Source organism: Engraulis encrasicolus, chromosome 24, assembly GCF_034702125.1.
Source record: "Engraulis encrasicolus isolate BLACKSEA-1 chromosome 24, IST_EnEncr_1.0, whole genome shotgun sequence".
NCBI classification, from domain to species: domain Eukaryota; kingdom Metazoa; phylum Chordata; class Actinopteri; order Clupeiformes; family Engraulidae; genus Engraulis; species Engraulis encrasicolus.
Genome location: NC_085880.1, coordinates 30,068,890 through 30,090,730, shown reverse-complemented (window position 1 = coordinate 30,090,730; position 21,841 = coordinate 30,068,890). Strand labels below are relative to the sequence as shown.

Sequence of the window (21,841 nt, the reverse complement as noted above, 5' to 3'; positions counted from 1 at the left end):
GGGGCGCCACTGAGGGCTGTCCCCTTGCACGGGTGAGGCATAAATGCAATTTTGTAGTGTGCAGTGTTCACTTGTGTGCTGTGGAGTGCTGTGTCACAATGACAATGGGAGTTGGAGTTTCCCAATGGGCTTTCACTTTTTTCACTAATATGTGATGCAAGGGGGGGTTATGGATCATTTAAAAGTAGGAATCGTTACTCTTGCATTCGTCCCATATTTTGCCCTTTTTGAGCTAGATTGATTGGCCTATAAAGCCTACTGAGAAATGTCAAAATAAATGAATGTGGGCGTGTGTGTGTGTGTGTGTGTGGAGGGGTGTTTTCATATGGTTTTGAGGCAGCATGGTAACTGAATGCGAAACAGCTTATGTTTTCATTTGTTCCGACCTCATGTGGTGGTCCAGAAGCTTGCCATGCCCAGGACAGATCCATTTCCATGGAGGAGACATTCCCTTGTCTACAAGACGCGTTGGGAAGTTGCGAAGAGCGTGCTTCAAGGCAGCCGCCCTTCCAATGGCAATAATAGAAAGCGCGCAAATGAAATAGGCACGTGTGCACTACAGATCTTACTACTTCAGAACCACTGTATATCATGACACTTGTCTCAAATGGCAAAGTTACCTATCATATGAAGAGAATAGCTCAGACTGTAGTTGTATGTGTTTACATCTTAAATCGTGCACCTTAATTTCCCCCCCTCAAAAGTGTGTTTTTGGTCAGCATTAACTCTTTTCCGGTACTGCACACCTGCTGAAAATTTTATACCGGTACTACGCACCCCCTGGGACCCCCTTACATTCACCACTGCATACCCAAGACAAGAATACTTGCCAAAGTGGATGGTGAGACTGAAATTCTTACTAGCCACAGCCAAGGCCTTAACCCCATGTTTTATTTATTAAAAAATAATACATCAAAAGAAAACAACATTCAACAAGGAAAGTGAACTTACATCATAGTTTGCCAAAATAATAATGAATTCAACTTCAGTTCAATGAGCAGCCATTTGCCTTCTAGTCCTCATTCCTAAGACTTCTTTTTTTGCAGAGAATTCAGTCTACTTTGTTGAATAAGTGTGTTCATTTGTCATGGACGGCCACCAATTTATGAGTTTATATAATTGACATGCACTAGGCTTATCCAATGAATTCAATGAAAATCCAGCCTGCAAAGGAGAAATGCTTCGTCCCAAGAGAGATTTGCGAAAGGTACACCAGTCAGCTTTTATGAGTGAAGATAAGAGTATATTGTCTCCGTCATCATGTGTGAACTTTGGCAGCCAACAGGTTTTGCGATGTGGTTAGCACAGCCCACCTTTGGCACTGTGCTTTATAGGGCAATGCGATGCTTGTGGCAGTAGGACAGTACAATAAAGACATAACCAATGGGCTACCATGAACAAACTGATGGCTTGGACCATTCTTAACAAAAAGGGGGGAAAACCCTCTAAAAATATCTGACTGAACCAACATGATCAGACCTTCCAGAGACTTCCAGAAGCCTTTTGTGCTTTATTTAAGACATGATAGTGACAGAGGGAAAGGAAACAAGTGGAGAGAGAAGGAGAAGGACTGGCAAATGACCCGGGCTGGAATTGAACCTGGATCACAGGCGTAGTAAGCTAGTGCCCTAGTGCCCTGTTTTGGTGCTACATTGTAGCCAACTAAATTTTAGGAAAAGTTTCGTAGTCAAAGCACTAAGGAAATATATCACATCAAAGTTGGTGCGGGCACTTTTTCCTTCTGTGTAAGTTAAGCAAACTTAATACTAGAACAGCCCAGATGCATCAATCTCATGAAAGCAAAGGGATTTCCCATTGACAAGTTAACCTCTAGATCCAGGTTCTAAAGAAAAAAAAACTAGTTATGAAAATGTAATGACAAATACATTTTTTTTTTCAATTTATTTTTGCTTTTGTCACAAATAACTTAAGTTTGTCATGAAAATGAAAAGCCAAACGGAACTATTTAATATCAATTTCAATCATGGCAGTAAAATTGCAATAACACACTGAAATAGTAAAATAACTTTCTTGTGATTGCCATTTTACATGGCAGACTTGGCCTCACATAGGACTCCACCGTGTCTAGAAGACGCCGATCTGGTCTTCATATAAGGACAGGACTAAAAGGATTCCCCAACCGCTCAGCAGCCCCAGGTTCTGCAGCAGGAACATCAGCCAGGGATGCTTACTGTTCACATGCACCATCGTAGGAAGCTGCAGGAGAGAAGCAACAAATAAAACACATCTTATGGGTACACTTATTGATATAACACATTATCAAATGTAGTTGTGCTTTAAAAACAGAACAAACAAATACACTGTCTTTATTGTATAAAACAAAAGTATACATAGACTGAAGCCCAGATGCCATTCTCATCTATAGCTACTGCTAACGTGCAGCATTGTACGAAGCAGGTGGAAGAAAAAATAAAGAGAGACGCATAAAGCACCATTTGGTTGTAAAGGTACGGAATGGTGGACATTAAATAACTTGAAATCGTTTTTGAGAAAGATGCAATGCAGTGCACAGATGCAGTGGCCTATCAAAATGAAGCCCACAAAATGGATTGAAAAAGAGATACATACCAAGTCTGCCAGGCCGACATAGAGGAACAGGCCTCCCGTGACGGCCGCTATCCACTCTTGGGCGACCGCATCCGTGGCGACGGAGAGGGCGATGTAGAGGCCTACAAAGGAGCTGAGGGCGCTGGCCACGTTTAGCAGTAGGGCCTTCTTCACTGACAGCCCACAGTGCAGCAGGATGGCAAAGTCACCTGCAGGAAATAGAATTGAATAGAATAGAATAGAATAGAATAGAATAGAATTGCATTGAATTGAATTGAATGTTGTGAGCCAATTTCACATCTAGGTTGTATTTGGTCACGTTTATTTTTTTTTACTATGTACACCGGCACTAGCCGCTGGATCACAGCCAGAGAGGAAAAAAGTAAGTCTGTGCCAGCTGTACCATCCAATTTGATGACCCCTGTACCCTGTCATTTTAAAGAGCATTTAATAGTGTTGCTTCAGGCTGTGCAAACCCTGCAGAAGGATTCATGCCAAGAGCATGCTTCCCATAAAGGACAATGCTAATGTTAGAAGGTACATCTTTGGTACGGACCAGCTGCCATAGAGAAGCATGACAAAATCACGTGTAATACCAGCAGTGACACTGACAGGAAAACCCCCCACTAAAGACCAGGAGCTGATAAGAATTTGTTAGGCGTTGGCTTGCAAAAACTGCTGCTTGGCAGATTTTTATGATCTGATGTCAAAGTGACCCGATACTGAGAGACTGACCAGGAGTGAAGGAGGACAGAGAACATTTTGAGAAGGAACATTTCGTTAAGCAATATATTTTACAGGTGTGCCAGTTCTTGGTGTTTATCTGCCTTTGCAACAGAATTCTGTTTTCTGATTGGCAGATAGGACGGACCATTAATTCCGTGGAACCAGTCAGGCGTCAAGCGTGCGACCAAGTTAGACGTGCATAGAATCTTCGTTTGGAATGCTGATGTTGTGATTATTTAATGTTCCGTAGATGATATGCATGATTTCTACAGGGTTATCCCTAGATACTGTCGGCATTCCAAACGACTTGACGCCAGGATAGTTCCATGGAATTAATGGTCACCCAATCAGCCAATCAGAAAACAGAATTTGTTAAGCAATATATTTTACAGGTGTTCCAGTTGATAGTATTTATCTGCCTTTGCAACAGAAATGTTTCTTCTCATAATGTTCTCTGTCCTTAACTCCCGGTCGGTCTCTCTGTCTGTCTCTCTTTCGCTCTCTCTCTATCGGGTCACTTTGACATCAGATCATCATAAAAATCTGCCACGCAGCAGTTTGTGCAAGCCAACGCCTCACAAAGCCTTATCAGCTCCTGACCCTTAGGGTTTTTTTTCCAGTCAGTGTCACCACTGGCCAAAGCCGTACCTTTTAACATTAGCATTGTCCTTAGACCTTAGACACGTCTAAGTTAGACGCCTGCGTAGCGAGGCTCACAAGATTCTATGCAGTTGGCATCATTCCTACAACTTTACAAACAGTAATAGATTTGAAAAAGTACCCTACCCTACCAGCAGATAAGTAGGATAACGGCCTTCGAGGTCGACAGGTTCCACAAAGTTAATGGCTTGGCTAAGGCAACTCTGTGCTGTGCACGTCGCCGGAGTTCGAAGCCGCCGCCTTGCCATTAAGTTCATGAAACCGGTCACCTCGTCAGCCCTTACCTATCTATCTGACACGTCTGATAACAGTCAGCTCCAGCACAACACTAGGAGGGGAGAGGCAACCTTTGAAGCAGTAACCATGAAAATAGAATATTCCGAAATAGAATAGAATAGAATAGAATAGAATAGAATAGAATAGATTAGAATATCCCTGATGTTGTGTTATAGATACGATGTCATGTTTTTTATGGTATCACTATCAACTATCCAAAGTTATAGTTTTACATGTCGCATCAGTAGGTAATAACTACATTCAAATCTAGACAACAGACAGAGCGCGTATATATCTTCAAATAATGTCTGAAATGGGTATTACTGTAGTGTTATGTATATGTCAAGGTCTAGCCATAAAACCCAATGTGGTTTTCTGTGCACCAGTTCAAATTGGGTGGGTTTTTCTGTCTCCTGGTGGCTTGGGAGTATTTAGTTTGTTGGGCTGGAAATGATCAACAATTGTACTGTACGTCTGGCAACCTTAGCAATGGTTTAACCTGGTCATAGGACAGCTGAGTAAGAGGGCAGGGATGTGCCCAAGTGCATACATCCCTTTGGCAATATGTGACCAGCTTCTTGGACAAAGGAACAGTCAAGAATAAGCTGGCTGGCCAGATTTAATGTCATCCTGGGGATGACATCATGCCCGCGTTCGAGTCCCAGTTAGTCATTTCCCAGTCCTCCCCTCTCTCTTTCCCCTGTTGGTTCCTTGTCACCCTCTCACTATCATGTCCAAATAAAGGCCATAAAAAGCCCATACAAAAATACATTTTAAAAAAAGTAATCTTGTGCAGCATCATGCCCTAGGCCACAACTTTTTTGCTAGTGCATAGTTAGTGTAGGTAGTATCTTACGCAGCTCGTGGCATAGCATGCTGGCATAGGCTAGTTCATGGATTGCCAGTGCACAGGTGGGTACAGAACAGTAATGGCCATTGGCCAGTGCCAGTGCACAGCTACGGTAGGTAGTGTCTTATACTCAGCTTGTGCAGCAGCTTATGTCATAGGCTAGCTCTTTGTGCACGACTACTACTACTACTGTAGCTACGGTTCATTGGAGCTGATTGTACTTAGGGCCCACAATTTGCTGCTACGCCCCTGCTTACCCAGCTCGTGGGGCAGTTCGTGGCAGAGCACGGCGAGGGAGGTGGCTAGACCAGACTTCCAGCTCATGGAGAAGGCAGCGCCCATCGCCAGGCCGTCTGCGAAGTTGTGGATGCCGTCGCCTATGGTGATCATGAAGGGAAGCAGCTTCTGTTCTACAGGTCAAAAAAGGGAAAAGAATGAGAGGAAATAGTAAAAATCAATGTCAAAATACCGTACATACTGATCAGATGCCATTATTTTCTGAGGATTTTCTGAGGTCTCTAAACCCTGCATTGTCTATGGGTTTTGTAAAATGTAATCTTTCGACAATAATTTTGAAAAATGGCAATTTCCCTGTTTTTGCCTCCATTTGTACATTTCAAAGAGATCTAATGTCATTCAAGGGTCAATCCATTGAGTAATGTGAAATTCATTGTACAGAAATGATTAGATGCCATACATTTCTGAGTACAGTCTCTATTTATTGACTCCTGAAGAAATACATGAAGCCCCATCTTGTCAAATGGCAGTATAATTAAAACTTTTATTTACTTTGTTCAATCATTCGGAAATAATCTTGAAATTCTGGTCACCCAAACCACTAAACCACTTTGTTAGTTTTATTGTACAGGAAAATACTCTAACTCCTATACCACTAAACTACTACTATAACTTCATAGTAAACATCCTTCCCCCACATGTATTTCATCATTACTCTTATTGGGCCACTATGAGTACTGAATATTGCTTTACAGCACGTGATGAACTGTCCTCTTACCACGAGTACGAGGCACTGGCTCAGGGTCCTCCATTTTCACCTGCATGAAAAGAAGAAGAAGAAGAAGAAGAAGAAGAAGAAGAAGAAGAAGAAGAAGAAGAAGAAGAAGAAGAAGAAGAAGAAGAAGAAGAAGAAGAAGAAGACGACGACGAAGATGACGAAGATGAGGGAGAGAAACAACGTTTTGATTAATTATTTGCTGCAGTGAGACAAAAGAAGTGTGAGTGTGAGTGTGTGTGTACGTGCGTACGTGCGTGTTCTCACCAGATCTGCCTGAGAGATGCTGGGTGGCTGTTTCTGCTGCTGGATCATCTGTAGTGCTCTGCCATGGTCGCAGTGATGTGGCTCAGAACCGTCCTGCAGTGGAGTCAACACGGACAACACTCTTCTAGTTAGAAGGTATAGACTTACAGTCACCAGCACTTGCACAACTAAATACTCCTCTTGTTAGTTCAACACTTGAACAACCCAACTCACTTCTAGTTAGACTTTAACACAGGGACATGCTTGCTGTGTTACTTAAGTTACACACGCAAACATCTGCAGCCAAGTGCACATAGTAGTTGTAAAACAGCTATCAGACAAAGTCATTTAGAATAAGTCCTTTCACTCGACGGCCATCTTGGCTAGAGTAGAGTAGAGTAGAGTAACATTTATTAATCCCGAAGGAAATTTAGGTGTCTAGTAGCATACATACAAAAAATGGATTATTTCACATTAAACATTCAGATATAAAAAGCCATTGCAATAGTTGTTACTGATTGTTGGAGGAGGGATGAAAGGGGGATGGAAGGGGGGCATGGCGGGGGGTTGGGATTCATGCGGTCCAGTCACCAATAACAATCTCTTTCGTTGTGTTCTTCTGAGTTGTTGAGTTAAATAGCTGGATGGCCCTGGGGACAAAGGACTTACGCAGCCTGTCAGTCTTGCAGGGAATGGCGAGGAATCTGTGGCTGAACAGACTTCACTGGTTGGCAAAGACTGAGTGCAAGGGGTGATGGTCATTGTCCATTATAGAGTCCAATCTGCCCAATGTCCTCTTTTCAGCTGTGGTACTAAGAGCCTCCAGTTCTGTACCAACAACAGAGCCTGCTTTCCTCACTAGCTTGTCCAGATGTCCAGCATCTCTTTCCTAATGCTCCCGCCCCAGCATGCCACAGCATATGAAAGCACACTAACCATGACAGACTGGTAAAACATCTGGAGGAGTCTGTTGCAGACAATGATCTTAGCTTCCTCAGAAAGTAAAGCCTGCTTTGTCCTTTCTTGTAGACGACAAGTGAATTAACTGACCAGTCCAGTTTACTATCCAGATGTACAGATGTACAGGCTACACCTCAGAGTCGCAATTTGGGTCGCAATTTCAGATTAGTCAGACCAGGCGAGTCGAGGCGCCGAGATTATTGGATAAATGACAGCGCAGCTCAGCAAGCAATTGGCATTTGTTGCCAGCCAGGTGGGATATGTGCAAGCACGCGCCATATTAGTGTAACAAACTGCCCCCATTCATTCCTATGGAGGCTTTCTGAAGTGTTCCGTCTCCTTATATACAGACAGTCTCTGTATCAGAGCACTGCACACGATACTGGAGGTATCATGTAAAGGGCAGGTAGCCAATGGGGCATTCATTAATATTTTCCATCATTGTTTGACACTATCATGACATCAACATGGAAGTTCGGAAGATCCCTCCTTGTGGCTATGTATTGCACCGTACATCTGCTCATCTTGAGTCTGGTGCTAGGACAGTCTCCAAACGTTTGCAAATATAGTTATTCTTCAAAAAAAAAATTCTCAGCTTTTTGACAAGAGTCAGCATGTTGGCGCTCTGTTTCACAGATGAGAGTCTAATCCGTGTTTTTGGTGTATGTATTGACATAGACATATTTTTTTCTTTGGGCCTTGAAAAAACACTCAGAATGCTCTGGCAATCTGGGTGACTCTGTTAGAAAATAGCTTGCAGCTAATAAGTTTCTGTAACTGACCTCATGATGGTGGTTGTACTTTAACTAGGGTCACCAAGGTTCCTGGACAGAGGTAAGCGCCGCCCGACACACATTCCACCTAACATTCGTTATTCATACACTCATACGACCACTTTATTGCACACGTAGCACCAGGGGGTTACAAGGAGGGGTCACCCCTTACTAGGTTAACTGACTCCATGATGGTGGTGGTGGTGGTTGTGGTTGTGGTGTTTAACTAGGTTAACTGACCCCGTGATGGTGGTTGTGGTTCTTGTTCTTGTCCTTGGAGGTGAAGATGGAGAAGATGGCCTCCATCAGGTAGAAGTAGTAGATCCCTCCAATCACCACCAGCATCTTGTAGATATACTCGGGCGGCCCCTCGCCATGCTCATGGCTGTGGCCACTCTCCCCTGGACCGTGGCTATGGAGACCCAGAAACTATACACACACACACACACACACACACACACACACACACACACACACACACACACACACACACACACACACACACACACACACACACACACATGGATGCACGCACACACACACACGCACGTGGGCACGCACACATGCACACAACCACCCCCCACACACACACACACACACACACACACACACACACACACACACACACACACACACACACACACACACACACAAAGACAGAGAAAAAGCTCAACAAAATATATAACTGAAATCTGATCTAATCTAAGGGGGATAGATAAAAGAGGAGGAGGAGGAGGAGAGGAAGAGGAGTAGAATGAAGAGAAGGAAAAGAAGTGGCGATAGTTAAAAGAAGAGGAGAGGAAGAGGAGGAGGAGAATGAAGAGGAGGAGGAGAATGAAGAGAAGGGAAAGAAGTGGCGATAGTTAAAAGAGGAGGAGGAGGAAGAGGAGGAGGAAGAGGAGGAGGAGAATGAAGAGAAGGGAAAGAAAGGAGGTGTGCCTCACAATGGGGAGGAGGTGCAGGAGAGCGTCCCCAGTGAGGGTCCCCACAGCCAGGGCGATGCAGAACTGGATGCAGAGCTGGAAGACGGCGCTGCAGGAGGTGCAGAGCAGCACCGCGATGCCAAACATGGCCGTCAGGGTGATTAGCACGTTGGCTATGGTGGCGTAGATGTACCCTAAAGAACAGGCACAGAGGGACAGGCAGCAGAGTTGGAGAAAGCTGAAACTAGTGGTGTAGTCTACATAGAACGCGGGTATACGGAGTATACCCACTTCTAAATTTCAGGGATTTCAGTATACCCACTTAAAATTGATTGATCCATTGTTTCGAATAGCACAAATATATACAGTATACCCACTGCAAAAAATGCTCAAATATACAGCATACCCACTTCAAAAAAGTAGACTACACCGCTGGTTGAAACCATGTACCGTAATATCCATGTCATATCATACCAGTAGTGTTGTTGTAATTACATCTGCAATGTACCCAGGGGCGCTGCCAGAAATGTTGGGCCCCATGAAAGATTCGAATTTTGGGCCTCCTTAAGGGTCCCTCTCAGTGCTTGGGCCCCCTTCAGGGCCCCTATCAGTCCTTGGGCCCTTAGAATCTGTACCACTCCCCCCCCCAACCCCAGCGGCCCCCATGAATGTACCTCTACTTCTACTTGGTTATGGTGGCATATAGAACGTATACCCTAGACGGGGGGGAGGCAGAAAGGGACAGGCATAGTTGTGTAAAGTGCATATAAAATATAAAAGCATCCCTGACCCTGTCACATATGCACATGTAATGCAACAGAACATGGCTTAATATTAACCCATTAAGATACAGTGTTATACATTTGTTGTTACCAGAATGGCAATGACCAAGTCATACTGCATTACTTAAGGCACTGTGGTATGTCATGGTATTGTAGTATTATGGTACTTAATTTTTCAATGACTATTACAGCGGGCCACTGGAAGTACGGCGTGTATTAAGGGGCTACGCCATATATTGTATGGTGCTTTATGTTCTTTGTTATTATTTTGCGACCCTAGAAGTCTTGTAGGCTAAACATTTATCTGTGAACAGACTCGAAGTAAAGCCGGCAAAAGGTAGAGGGTGCTCGCAAGTTTATTAATGAGCTGAAGCGTGCGCTCTTGCCGTCAACTACTTGCATCACCTCCAGCCGGTATGTGTGTGTTTGTGTGTGTGTGAGCATGGCCATGGTGTGTGTGTGTGTGCGTGTCTGTGTGTGTGTGTGTGTGTGTGTGTGTGTGTGTGTGTGTGTGTGTGTGTGTGTGTGTGTGTGTGTGTGTGTGTGTGTGTGTGTGTGTGTGTGTGTGTGTGGCTTATCTTGGGCACAGGCAAGGGGGTGCTTTAAAATGCATTGGGCTAAAGGCTGTACCAGTCTCTCCCCTACTCCTTTCCTGTTACCACATCTTCGACCATCCTCTCTCAAGAAAGGCTAAAAAGTAAACAAAATGTACATTAAATAAATAAATGTCATGGAACAAAGCTCACTCTCGGCCTGGCTGAGGTTGTCCCCGGGCGTGACAATGTGTTCGGAGGCACCACAAGCTCCGCTGAGAATCTGCTGGACCAGCGCGGGGCTGAGGCGTGAGAACTGATCCCGGGACAGCCCCGACCCGTCCAGGCCGTGGATATGCAACAGCTCCCCGGCACTGAAACAGCTCTGGACACACACGTGCATGCACATTCACATACGCGTATGCACAAACAGCAACAGACACAAACAGACAGACAGACAGACAGACAGACAGACACACACACAAACATAGCAGCATGCGCACGCGCACGCACGCACACACACACACACACACACACACACACACACACACACACACACACACACACACACACACAGAAAGATACAGGCAGAGTGTTACCTACATATTTAGATAAATAAAATATAATTAATATATACACAGCTGCTTCCCTGCACTGCAACAACTCTGGGAATACACACACACACACACACACACACACACACACACACACACACACACACACACACACACACACACACACACACACCAACAAGTTACAAGTCTAATTTGTCAGGACTCCTCCCCCATCCTGGACGCTCTAGTGTCCCCCCCCCCACCACCACCACCACCACCTCCACCACCTCCACCACCATCCCCAGAGTAATGACCTGTTCCCAGCTGCTGTTGTGCTGGTGTCCCCCCTCCTGCTCCTCATGCCGGTGCCTCAGGCCCTGCTGTCCCCCCATGGCAACCATAGCAGCACCAGCATCATGTGCATCGTTGTGGTGATCGTGGTCGTGGTCGTGGTCGTGGTCGTGGTCGTGCTCCTCCCTGGCCAGGCTCAGGGTCTTCATTACCTTGTCCAGGTCTGAATGGGTCGACATACAGAACAGGCGACAGAATATTATGGGGTGACAGAAATAAAAGGTGAATAAAAATTAATGTTGTTACACATTTATTGATTTTACCCTGGGACCATTGCACTAAATTATGCTATCAAAGCATAGTTTTATACTACCTACAGCATGAGCTTGCATGCCCATGAGGATCCAGGTTCAAATCCTGCCTGGGTCATGTCGCAGCCCTACCCCATCTCTCTCTCTCTCTCTCTCTCTCTCTCTCTCTCTCTCTCTCTCTCTCTCTCTCTCTCTCTCTCTCTCTCTCTCTCTCTCTCTCGCGCGCCACAATATAAAGAGACACAAAAAGCCCTTAAAATCATCTTTTTTAAAATTCACCTTGCAGAGTGGCATTGTCAGAGCCAAAGTGTCCGAAGATGAAGTCCAGGAAGAAGTCCTCCTCAGGCAGGTCCCTGCTGGTCAGGCACTGTCCCCTCAGGGCGTAGTAGAGCACCGCCCCAAACACCGCGTCCAGGTCGCCGTGGTCATGATGCCCAACCTCACGATGCCCCTCCTCATGCTCCCCCATGCCATGGCCTTCTAGCGTCTCGTTTCCATGGTGATCAGGATGGATATCTCTCAGGATGTCTGTTATGGTGACGCAGGGCTGTGGAAACAGGCACACGCGCGTACACACGCGTACACACGCGTACACACGCACACGCACGCACGCACGCGCGCGCGCGCACACACACACACACACACACACACACACACACACACACACACACACACACACACACACACACACACACAGAGTACCAGTATAAAGTGGTGAACATACATCTCAGACAAGATGAGACGAACATTTACATCAAAATAAATGAATTGTTCCAAATGGCAAAATGGGCAAGGGCCCGTGGCGCTGTGACCAAGCGAACCAACAGACTGGCTACAGACAAGACAAGTCATCAGTCTTTGTTTTTTGTTTATGAGTAACTAGTGGATAGTAGGAGTAATACAATGTTGGGCCCTATGAAAAACGTTTGGCTCTGTTGTAATCCCTCATTACATTAATACACTTCTGGAAGTGGTGTGCACCAATGCTGCCATTCACCCACCCTGCAACACACACACACATGCACACGCACACCGACACACGCACCGACCCACATCATACCCACACACCTCTGAACTATGCCCTAGTTTAGTGTTTCCCAACACTTTTTGTCCTGCGTACCCCCTAGGCCACTGTGATTACACTCCATATATTTGTTATCATTACATGATATTACAGTACATTTCTCCATGTATCCGCTGTGGTGTGATCACATGCCCCGAATTGGTACACATACTCCTGGTTGAAGAAACACTGCCCGAGGTTGGTAAGGCAGATTACTGTGATAACACAGTAATACAGTAGTCATGCTGCTTTTCCTGCTAGGAGTCGGGTACCGCCTGCCTTATCATAATACAGTATGGAAGAGATAACAGTCGACGGGGTGACCGGTTCCACGAAGTTAAAGGTGAGGCAGCATGCCTCCGCCAAGCCATTAACTTCGTAGAACCGGTCGACCTCGAAAGCCGTTATCCTGCTTATCTGCCGTCTTTTTTTATTACTCTGTAATTATGTATTACTCTGACTCCTGGCCGGTTCCACGGAATGAATGGTCACCCCATCAGCCAGCGTTGCAAAGGCAGATAAGCCTAAAGATAATGATGCAAAGGGCGACTTCTTGAGCAATGTTGCCGGGAAACATCATGATTGGCTCTTCATTTTAGAATGGTTGTGAAAAAGTTAAATCCAAGTTGTCCTGATAAAAATGTTGTAGGATCAACAGTCTGAACAACATCTACTATTGATGCCCAAACAGATTGCTCAAAAAGTTTTCCGGTGTATCATCACCTTGACAGCTGGGTATCCACGGGTCCCTTTGCGCCGTATCATGATATGCCAGTCCTATCAGTGCAGATAATCTCTGTTGCTCCATGGGTAATCTCTTGGGTACTAACCTGCACTACACTTTATAGGTCCTCCACTATTTCTCTCTATCTGTTCCACATTGCTGATAATGCTGTACTCTGCACTGACCCCACACCCTGTACTTGCTTGAATTTCCTCCTTGTAAGTCTCTTTGGTCAAAACGTAATTCAATGTAATGTCTCCAAGTCACTGTTGGACTCTGGCCGCTGGCAATGTGAAGGAATTGATCACCATATTGTAACTAGACTGCCTGTGCAGTCGCCTTCGACTGCTTAAGGTATATCCCCGAAACGCGACGCTTCCAGTCCCCCATCATTCCTACCACTCCCGTCCACCATTTCGTAAACGTATATGATACATACAGACGTGACATGATGTGCATAGGCTTAAAACCAAACGACTATTGTGAAAATGAAGCAAAAAATGGGGCAAATGGTAATACTGTTTTAATGGTTCAGTGGATATACCACATTAGGTACAGTGTAATAACCAGTGTAACAATGTTTAATACAATGTAATACCAGTTAACACCGCCATTTTTTTTTACTTACATCATGTGTTTGTGCGTAAGTGGTATTACATGGTATTGCATATTGTTACACTGGTATTACACTATATTACATGGTATTGCATACTGTTACACTCGTTATTACACTGTACCTGATATTGCATATTGTTACAATGGTATTACACTAGTATTACATGGTATTAAATATTTTTACATTGGTTATTATACTGTACCTAATATGGTAGATTCACTGAAATGGTGAACCATTAAAATAAGGTGTTACCGGGCAAATCAATCCACCCAGTCAGACGTTATGGGCCAAATGAAAATTCCGCCATTTTGAAAGTGTTGTCTTCCAAACTCGAATCAGTTCATGAACCTACCCTAGAGCATTCACACACAAAATCTGGGACAAATCCATCCACCCGGTCAGTAGTTATGAGCCAAACAATAATTCGGCCATCTTGAAAGTGTTGACCTCCAAACTCGAATAAGTTCATGAACCTACCCTACAGCATTCACACACCAAATCTGGGACAAATCCATCCACCCGGTCAGAAGTTATGGACCAAACAAAAATTCGGCCATCTTGAATTCAGCCATCTTGAAAGTGTTGACCTCCCAACTCGAATCAGTTCATGAACCTACCCTAGAGCATTCACACACAAAATCTGGGACAAATCCATCCACCCGGTCAGTAGTTATGAGCCAACCAATAATTCGGCCATCTTGAATTCAGCCATATTGAAAGTGTTGACCTCCAAACTCGAATCAGTTCATGAACCTACCCCACAGCATTCACACACCAAATCTGGGACAAATCCATCCACCCGGTCAGAAGTTATGGACCAAACAAAAATTCGGCCATCTTGAATTCAGCCATCTTGAAAGTGTTGACCTCCAAACTCGAATCAGTTCATGAACCTACCCTAGAGCATTCACCCAAAAAATCTGGGTCAAATCCAAACATCCGTTCAAAAGTTATCGCGTTAACACGAAAGACCTTACGCGGCGGCGGCGGCGGTGCACGCAAAACCATTACATCCCCGACGCTCCGCGTTTCGGGGATATAACTACAGTCTACAAGTCTGGATCTAAGCCGGCTCTAGAACCTAGTTTTGACTGTTGAATATTGCTTCTACATTTACAGTATTTCATCTTGTACTTTGCATTAGACCTATCTGCATGCAAGCGCATAAATGGTCACGCGCCCTGCACACACACACACACACACACACACACACACACACACACACACCTGGTTGCGTTCAGGCAGGTAGTGCGCCTCCATCAGGTGAAACAGGCTCTCCACCTCCTCGCCCTCATGCTCATGCTCATGCTCTGGATGCTCCTCTCCTCCTCCCTCTCCTCCGGCCTCATGCCCTTGCCCTTGGTCCTCCCCGTGATGGTGGTGCCCTCCGTCCATGAGGCTGTGGATGAACTGGTCCGTCTCCTGTGCCCAGCGCCCCTCCCTGGCGGCCTGGCATGCCCGCTCAGGTGCGCTGACGTACAGGCAGCCGCCGGCCGCCAGCTGGAAGTAGCCGTCCATGTGCAGCACCCGGCTGGAGGAGAAGTTGGAGGCCAGCTGACCCACGTGGTCCACGGACAGGCACTGGGGAAGGTGGAGGTGGAGGACAAGAGTGTTAGTGAACAGTGGCACTAGGGGAGAGGAATTGGAGGGAGGTCGGGGGCGGTCAACTGCCAACAGGGGGGTCCTGAGGCCCAGAATTCGGTGGTAGACCACACCCCTAAATAGTTATGGGAAAGTTATCATACTTTTTTAGCGTACTTCTTAAAATATATATATTTATATTATACTAGCTCAGTAGTTCTCAACCACTTTTGAACAAACACCCCTGTATGGGCCTCATCATAAGACTCCCATCCTTAAAATCTTAAAATTAAAAAATAAAATGGACTCCAAATGCCCGCAAGATCCCATGATTGCTAATCAGTGTGAATAACACACTTGAATACAACCACAACACTATAGTGATAACTTCAGTACAAAAAAATGTTGTTTATGACGGTGACCATAACATGCTGTATGTAGGCCTTGTGAACCACATTGTAATTACATGTGGACCACATTGTACTTAAGAAGTGTATGTGATGCACACACATCCAGTAAAACAGGTGCTGGATCAAAACAAAAGTGCGTAAAGGAAGAAAGGAAATCCGCACACTGTTACTGCTCACCGATTTATTAGAACACAACGTTTCGACCTCAGGCGGTCTTCGTCAGGTGTATAGGTGTGAAACCTATACACCTGACGAAGACCGCCTGAGGTCGAAACGTGTTCTAATAAATCGGTGAGCAGTAACAGTGTGCGGATTTCCTTTCTTCCTTTGACCACATTGTACTTCTCACACTTTGTCAATCTTGTTGTCTGTGTTCATAGTGTGCAAGTGTGCACATACTGTACAGTAGCGTGTGTACATCAAGGCATAACTAAAAAGTCATTCCGTTTTCTCAGTTTATCACCCAAATAAAAGATCCTTTCATTCTGTCTGGTCTGATATGGACAAGGCTTTATCAGCTTGCTGGCATGGCCACCATGGACAAACATTTCCTGTCGCTGTACTATTACATGCTGTGTTGTGGGCCTCATGACATTTTCATAGCATTTCTGAAAACCCTAGGGCCTAGCATTCCTGAAGTGCATTAATCACCACCAGATAGGTAGATAGTGAAATGACCCGTGTTAAGGACATGTGTTGTAGGAAAACGGTGCTTTGAAATTTGAAACCGGAATGAACACCTCTGGTAGCAGAGAGAAAACATTCTTCAAAGAAACCTTCTCTTTCTGATATACCTTAAACCCTAAAAGTATCACATGGTTGCAATATGTTTCTTGAAGGTACACTGCAGGAAATGGCAAAAAAAAAAAAAAAAGGTACTGCAACATGCTGCTCATTGAAACCGGGTTGCCTATTGCCAAATTTGATCTTTTCACAAAAGTTTACAAAGTAATGAACTAATGTTTTCTAGTATGGCTCAAGTACAGTCATTTTTGCAGCTAAAAATGGCTATTTCTGGAAATTCAAAATGGCGGACCATGGAGAAAATCCCCCTTTTGACGTATGAAAAGTACATTTTTTCCAGTCATAATGAATACTTGGAATTTTATGGTGATGGTAAGTATTCATGGAAAAAGGTAACAGTGAATGGGTAGCATGAGTTCTGGAAATAAACACCTAAAAATCTTGCACAGTGTACCTTTAGCAAGTATGAAACCAAGAAACATGATCCAGGATTTGTTTTTTTCACTTCTGACAACCAATTTCTCTCAGGTTTTTCCCCCAGCAGATATGCTAGTAGGCTATTTTGTGCATTGCGTGCAAATGGCATTGTGGGGCCAATGTCATGCCATGTCTAGACACATTGAACCTGAGACAAAGTCCAGTTTCAGGAAAAGTTTGCCATGTTTTGGGCTATTTGCAATTATTTTAGTTTTTCAAGAGGAAAACCAGTCAGCACCAGCATTATCTACCTACTTCTGAATAGATCCTTTTAATAGGCTATATTAGATTGAAAACCAGAAAGTTTATGGCAAAAATGTAGGCCTAATTAATGAAAAGTTAGGCTATGTAGATTCTACTTTGAATTCCTTACTTTTATCACTTTTCGCCTTGGGGCAATTAAAATGAAATTATTATAGGATCACTTATAAGTACTGAATTGTTTGACATATTTTCGCCGAGTTCCTTCCTATCAGATAGCAAGCATAGGACTACGTGTAGCCTAATTGTGTCAATGTATTATCATTGTTGTAAGACTCGATACTTATTGTGCTATTATGCCTATCTGTATTCATTAGGCTATGTTGAAAAGCCGGCTAGTCAATGAAAAAGTACAAAACGTTGAAGACAAGACAATGAACGTAGGGTGATTTGATATTTATGATAAGAAGCTGTCAAATGGTTAATTAATATTCTATTAGGCATCGCTTTTCCCTCCCTTTGCGCACTTCACCAAAGGTGGGTATTTTCAGTTGCGCACGGCACTATCGCAGCTGCATTGCTGGACCTCGACCTTAGCAAAAGTAAGTTGAAGCGAGTAATAATAAGCCTACCTTTCCACACGGCACATCGCTGCACTGCACACGTTTCTCCAACTCCGACAGAACCCATCGAACAGCTTCCTCTGACAGGTGCATTTCACCTGGAGACACCAGGGTCAGCACTTTGGAAAAGATGTATTCTTTGGAGCACTCTGCATAATTGAGAAAATTCAAACTAAAACAGCAGAGCACAGTCACATAAACACCTATGCTTGTTCGTTTCATAGTGCTCTTTTTTGTTTGTTTGTTTTTTAAACACAGAAGAGATCCACGGAGGAGGACTTAAATCGGACGAACTAAGTGCTAACTGAAGAAAGTCTTCAGAGAAAGAGAGTCTTTCAGTTCTTAGCCTGCAAGTATATTACAGGCAACGGCTCTGCTCTGATTGGTCCTCGACGAGCATGAGCTGCTGTAGGATTCCATAAACCAGTGGTTCCCCACCTTTTTTGGCATGTGACCCCATATTTTACACTCCACATTTCTGGGGACCCCATATATTTTTTCCTGGACAAAGGTGAAAACATCACTGGGCTACAAAAGTTGAAGGCTATTAAACCTATTGATATTTATGACAGTCTAAGATTGTTGGTGTTTCAAAGAGAATATTGAATAGTTGTGTTACCGGTATATTAATTAATACTTTATTTAATGATATTCTTGTTTCACATAGGCCTATAGGTAGTATACTTTTAGACATTTCAGGCCACCACATTCGAATTCCAGGTGACCCCAAATGGGGTCCCGACAAGCCTATTGAAAAACACTACCAGAAACCAGGAGCTTTGAGCTAGTGATTCACCACCCCTAAAACGTCCTACTTCGCCCTGGAATGTCACTCAACAGTGGTTCCGATTTGGTATTATCCATTTGGCACAAAATATGTCGAATAGTCATCCAAGATTCACCAGACCAGATAATGTAATAATAATAAACTTTATTGCAGACACATGTCCATATCACACACCATACAGTATTCAATACTCAATACAAACATTATAAATAGTAAAAAAGAAAAGAAAAACAAGAACAAAAAAAGAAAAGAGAAAAAAGAAGGACATATTTAAAAAATATACAGACTATTGCACCAATGCCTCCTTAGCCTAGAGGTAAATCTGTAGCTACTTTTGGTGGGATTGACTAGAGCCTGAATTATGCTATTCTCTGACCTATCCAGGCGATACATAAAACTGGACATCAGCTGTCTTAAGAGTGCCTCAAAGGTTGGCACTCTATTGGACACAAACAGCTGACTAGCACTGTGCCACCTAGGGACCCTAAGCAACAGCCTCATTGCATCATTGTATGCTACCTTGAGTCTATGCATACTTGTTTGCTTAAAGCAAGACCATAATTGAGCAGTGTATAATGGAGTAATGTAGGCTCTAAACAGTAAGCCTACATATCACTTCATTTTAATTTTATTAATTTCTAATAAAATATTAAAAGTTATCACGCTACATAATTAGGCTACATTAGTAGGGCCTAACTAGTTTCAGGCGGCCTATAACCTATGATAATTTCACTATATTGTGCAACTTCCCTATGTCGTGCAATCTGTACTGTTAGCATAAATAATCCTGTGTAGCTGTTTTCAGGATGTGTTTGTTTGGGGTGTTGTTATAGGGTTGATGAAACATTTCTGATAGTAATATCCCTGCCATGGCCGTAACTACCATTGAGGACAGACACAAAGGGCATGTCCTCAGTATTTTTTTCAGCAATGTAAAATGTATCTATTGATGAAAACCCAATGATCAACAATGATAACAACAATGACAATGATCCGTCTATATACACCCCCCCCCCCCCCCCCCAAATCCTCAAGGAAGGCATTGATTAATGAAGTGTTTGGAGCATTCTAAATGTACAGTATGACCTTGGTATTTGAAAATGTCTGGTTACGGCCCTGATCCCTGTGTTGCATGATCAGATGTTTCCTGGAGTCCATGGCTGTTTGGGGTCTTTCAACAGCTGAACTGAACTGACAGGAACCCCTGTACTTCTGTTACAGAGGTTCTGTGGACAGATGGCAATTTCAAATGGTTGGGGGGCATGTCCGGACTAGCCTGATTATCATCGACTTTCAAATTTCTGAAGGTGTTGTGTCACCAGGAGGGCGCGGCCTGGCTATGTCCGGGCATGTCCGGGCGGGGTCAGCTCTATGTTCCCACAGCCCATTGGTCCCACAGCCCGTTTTCCCCACAGCTTATGTTTGCTGCTTTATGACCCACTTTTTTAAAGAAATTATTCAAATATAGGCCCTATGTTCCACAACTCCATGTTCCCACATTTCCAAGTAAACTAAGAGAACATGTCTCTCTACACACCATGGGAGATAGGGCCTAAATTTGAATAAATTCTTAGAAATGTGGGAACATGGGCCAGCAGGTACAAGGCGTGGGACCATTGGACTGTGGTACCAATGGGTCTAAAAATGAATGTTAAAAGTCTTAGTGATGTTGGACCAATGGACGGCGGGACCAATGGACTGTGGGTTCATAGACATGCTCCTGTCCAGGCACCATGTGGACAGAGGACGATAGATGGTCATCAATCATGACACCTCAGTTTCCTGCAAACTTATTTGGGTCGACAGTGGCAGAACCAATTTTGAGTTTGATATCATGGATGGAAGCATGAAACACAAAAACATTTCATTTTCATCCAATAAGACATAAGATGCGTCAAATCACCTAAAACAATTTCCAATTCAACAAAACACTTCCATCAAGATATGTTTGTGGTTCCTGACATCAAAAAATTGAAATCTTCATTCTGCCTTGTAGCCTATGTCTTTGCCTTTCCATATAAGACATTTGGATGCATTCTCTGTATTAAAACATTTGTAATAAGGTAATTAAATGCATTTGATTAATATATACTGGTCATGGGTTATTTGACATAATTTAAATAACTTTTCATCTTTCATACACTTTCTTTGTTATTTACTAAATAATGTATTTATAGTTGTCCTGAAATTATTGAAAATACTTCTCTACTAACCAGCGAATGAAGGTCAGACTTTTTTGGAGGGGATTTGATTGATAAAAAAAAAATGGTGAAAAACACACTTTCAGAGAGGTGACCTGAAATGTGGCCACATGGGCTGTAAGAGGACTCAAATCTACAAATACTTGGGCGTCCATCTTGACTGCAAGCTGGACTGGAAGGAGAACAGCAGGGTGATTTTTAAGAAGGCCCAATCAAGACTCTTTTTTAAGGAAACGGAGGTCATTTGAGTTGGGGAGGCCTATTTTGAACACATTTTATCATGGGATTGTGGCAAGTGTTTTATTTTATGCTGTTATGTGCTGGGGATATCACTGGAGGACAGAAATAAGATAAATAAGCTAATCAAGAAAGCGGGATCCATCACGGGTGTGTGTTTTAATTCGGTGGAGCCGAAGACAGAGGAGCGGACATTAAGGAAGGTGAACAGTGTGCTGGGCAGGGACGACCACCCACTGTCCAGCCTGTTCACTAAGAGTGGCAGGAGCCAAAGGCTCCTTCTCCCCAGGTGCTCCACCGAAAGGTTCAGACGATCTTTTATCCCTGCAGCAATCAGACTTTTTAACAACAGCTGCTGAGGGTTTTATTGGTTTTATGTGTTTTTATATGCTGTGGTGACTCTGTGTGTTTTTATGATGGACTGTCTATTGTGTATTGTTTCTTAATGCTTATTTATTGTTAGCTCTTATTTATGATATGTTTGTCTATTTGTCTGGAATGTGCTGTGTGGATGGCCAGGTGGCATTCAATTTCCCCTGTGGGGATTAATAAAGTCTCTCTCTCTCAAATCTCTTCCTGTAGAGCATGATACAACCATCTATCTGTATTTTCATTGGTTTGTAAAGGGTTAAGAGATTCTCAAAGTGGTACCACTCCAAAAAATGTCTCCTTTTTTCTTACGAGGTCAGAAAGTCCATGTTTTTGAAGGGCA

General features: G+C 43.7%; 1 protein-coding gene across 1 annotated transcript; it reads right to left on the bottom strand.

Annotated features, from left to right (window-relative positions):
• Window positions 1-1,923: 1,923 nt before the first annotated feature.
• On the bottom strand, window positions 1,924-20,042 carry LOC134441065 (zinc transporter ZIP4-like). The gene is made up of 13 exons (XM_063191258.1): window positions 20,011-20,042; window positions 17,914-18,076; window positions 15,096-15,449; window positions 11,745-12,012; window positions 11,178-11,377; window positions 10,523-10,694; window positions 9,016-9,188; window positions 8,312-8,500; window positions 6,360-6,452; window positions 6,096-6,135; window positions 5,338-5,490; window positions 2,590-2,777; window positions 1,924-2,217 (listed from the first exon to the last, which is right to left on the bottom strand). Exons 1-13 carry the CDS (start codon window positions 20,040-20,042, stop codon window positions 2,086-2,088), a joined length of 2,157 nt encoding a protein of 718 aa, XP_063047328.1. The 3' UTR covers window positions 1,924-2,085.
• Between the last annotated feature and the right edge of the window lie 1,799 nt (window positions 20,043-21,841).